Here is a 792-nt window from a genome sequence, read left to right as displayed (position 1 = left end):
CGATGGCTTCTGAGATTTTCCTGCACTACCATCACTAATTTCCTTTTTATCAGATATGAAGGGAAATACGATTTTAAGAACACAGATTTTTTTTGTTCATTAATGTAAATTTATTCATTTTCAGGAGAATATTGTCGCTATGAGTCAGAATTGACTTGATGGCAATGGGTTTGGTTTGGTTTTATTGTCTTTAACAGTTTGCTTTAAAATGACGAAGATTGTAATGGTAAAAAGGCTAATTGTCTATGTTTTCAAGAAGCGCAGACTCAAGAATTTGTCAGAAAACAATAATGCTTCTGAATTACATTCCTTTATATTTATTAGTTATGTGGAAGTCTTGTTATAAAATATGAGAATTTGTTAAAGGTACATATTATAGCTAAGAGAGTTTTGTTTTAGTAAGGTCATTGTTTTTAAACAGTCTTCATTTGTAAATGGAACATCTAGGTCACTAGAATTTCATTGTTTTTTGTTGGCTGCTTCTATATAAAAGGCCACTGGTTGGGAAAAAGTGTATAAAAATTAATGACAGTCCAGTTGAATTACTTGTAGTACATTATTATTTGTTATATATATTAGTAGTTCAAGACGGCACCTTATATTGTATTTTCTTGGAACAAATAAAAAGCATAAGACACAGTCTGCCTACTGTCAGTAAGCATCTACATCCTAACATGGCATTATAGTCTGCCACTATGGTTATGCATAGTATTTCATTTAATCCTTACGACAATCCTATGTCGTGTAGGTATTACTTCCAATAAACACATAAGAAAACAGACTGGAGACATT

General features: G+C 31.3%; 1 protein-coding gene across 1 annotated transcript in view; it reads left to right on the top strand.

Annotated features, from left to right (window-relative positions):
• Nucleotides 1–208: 208 nt before the first annotated feature.
• Nucleotides 209–792, top strand: part of CCNA2 (cyclin A2) — an 8,790-nt gene continuing 8,206 nt past the window's right edge. Inside the window, exon 1 of the mRNA XM_023741125.1 lies at nucleotides 209–226. Within this exon, the coding sequence (XP_023596893.1) occupies nucleotides 209–226 (18 nt within the window). The remainder of the gene's footprint in view (nucleotides 227–792) is intronic.

This window comes from Trichechus manatus, unplaced genomic scaffold, assembly GCF_000243295.1.
Source record: "Trichechus manatus latirostris isolate Lorelei unplaced genomic scaffold, TriManLat1.0 scaffold00174, whole genome shotgun sequence".
NCBI lineage: Eukaryota > Metazoa > Chordata > Mammalia > Sirenia > Trichechidae > Trichechus > Trichechus manatus.
This window is presented reverse-complemented; position numbering and strand designations above follow the sequence as displayed.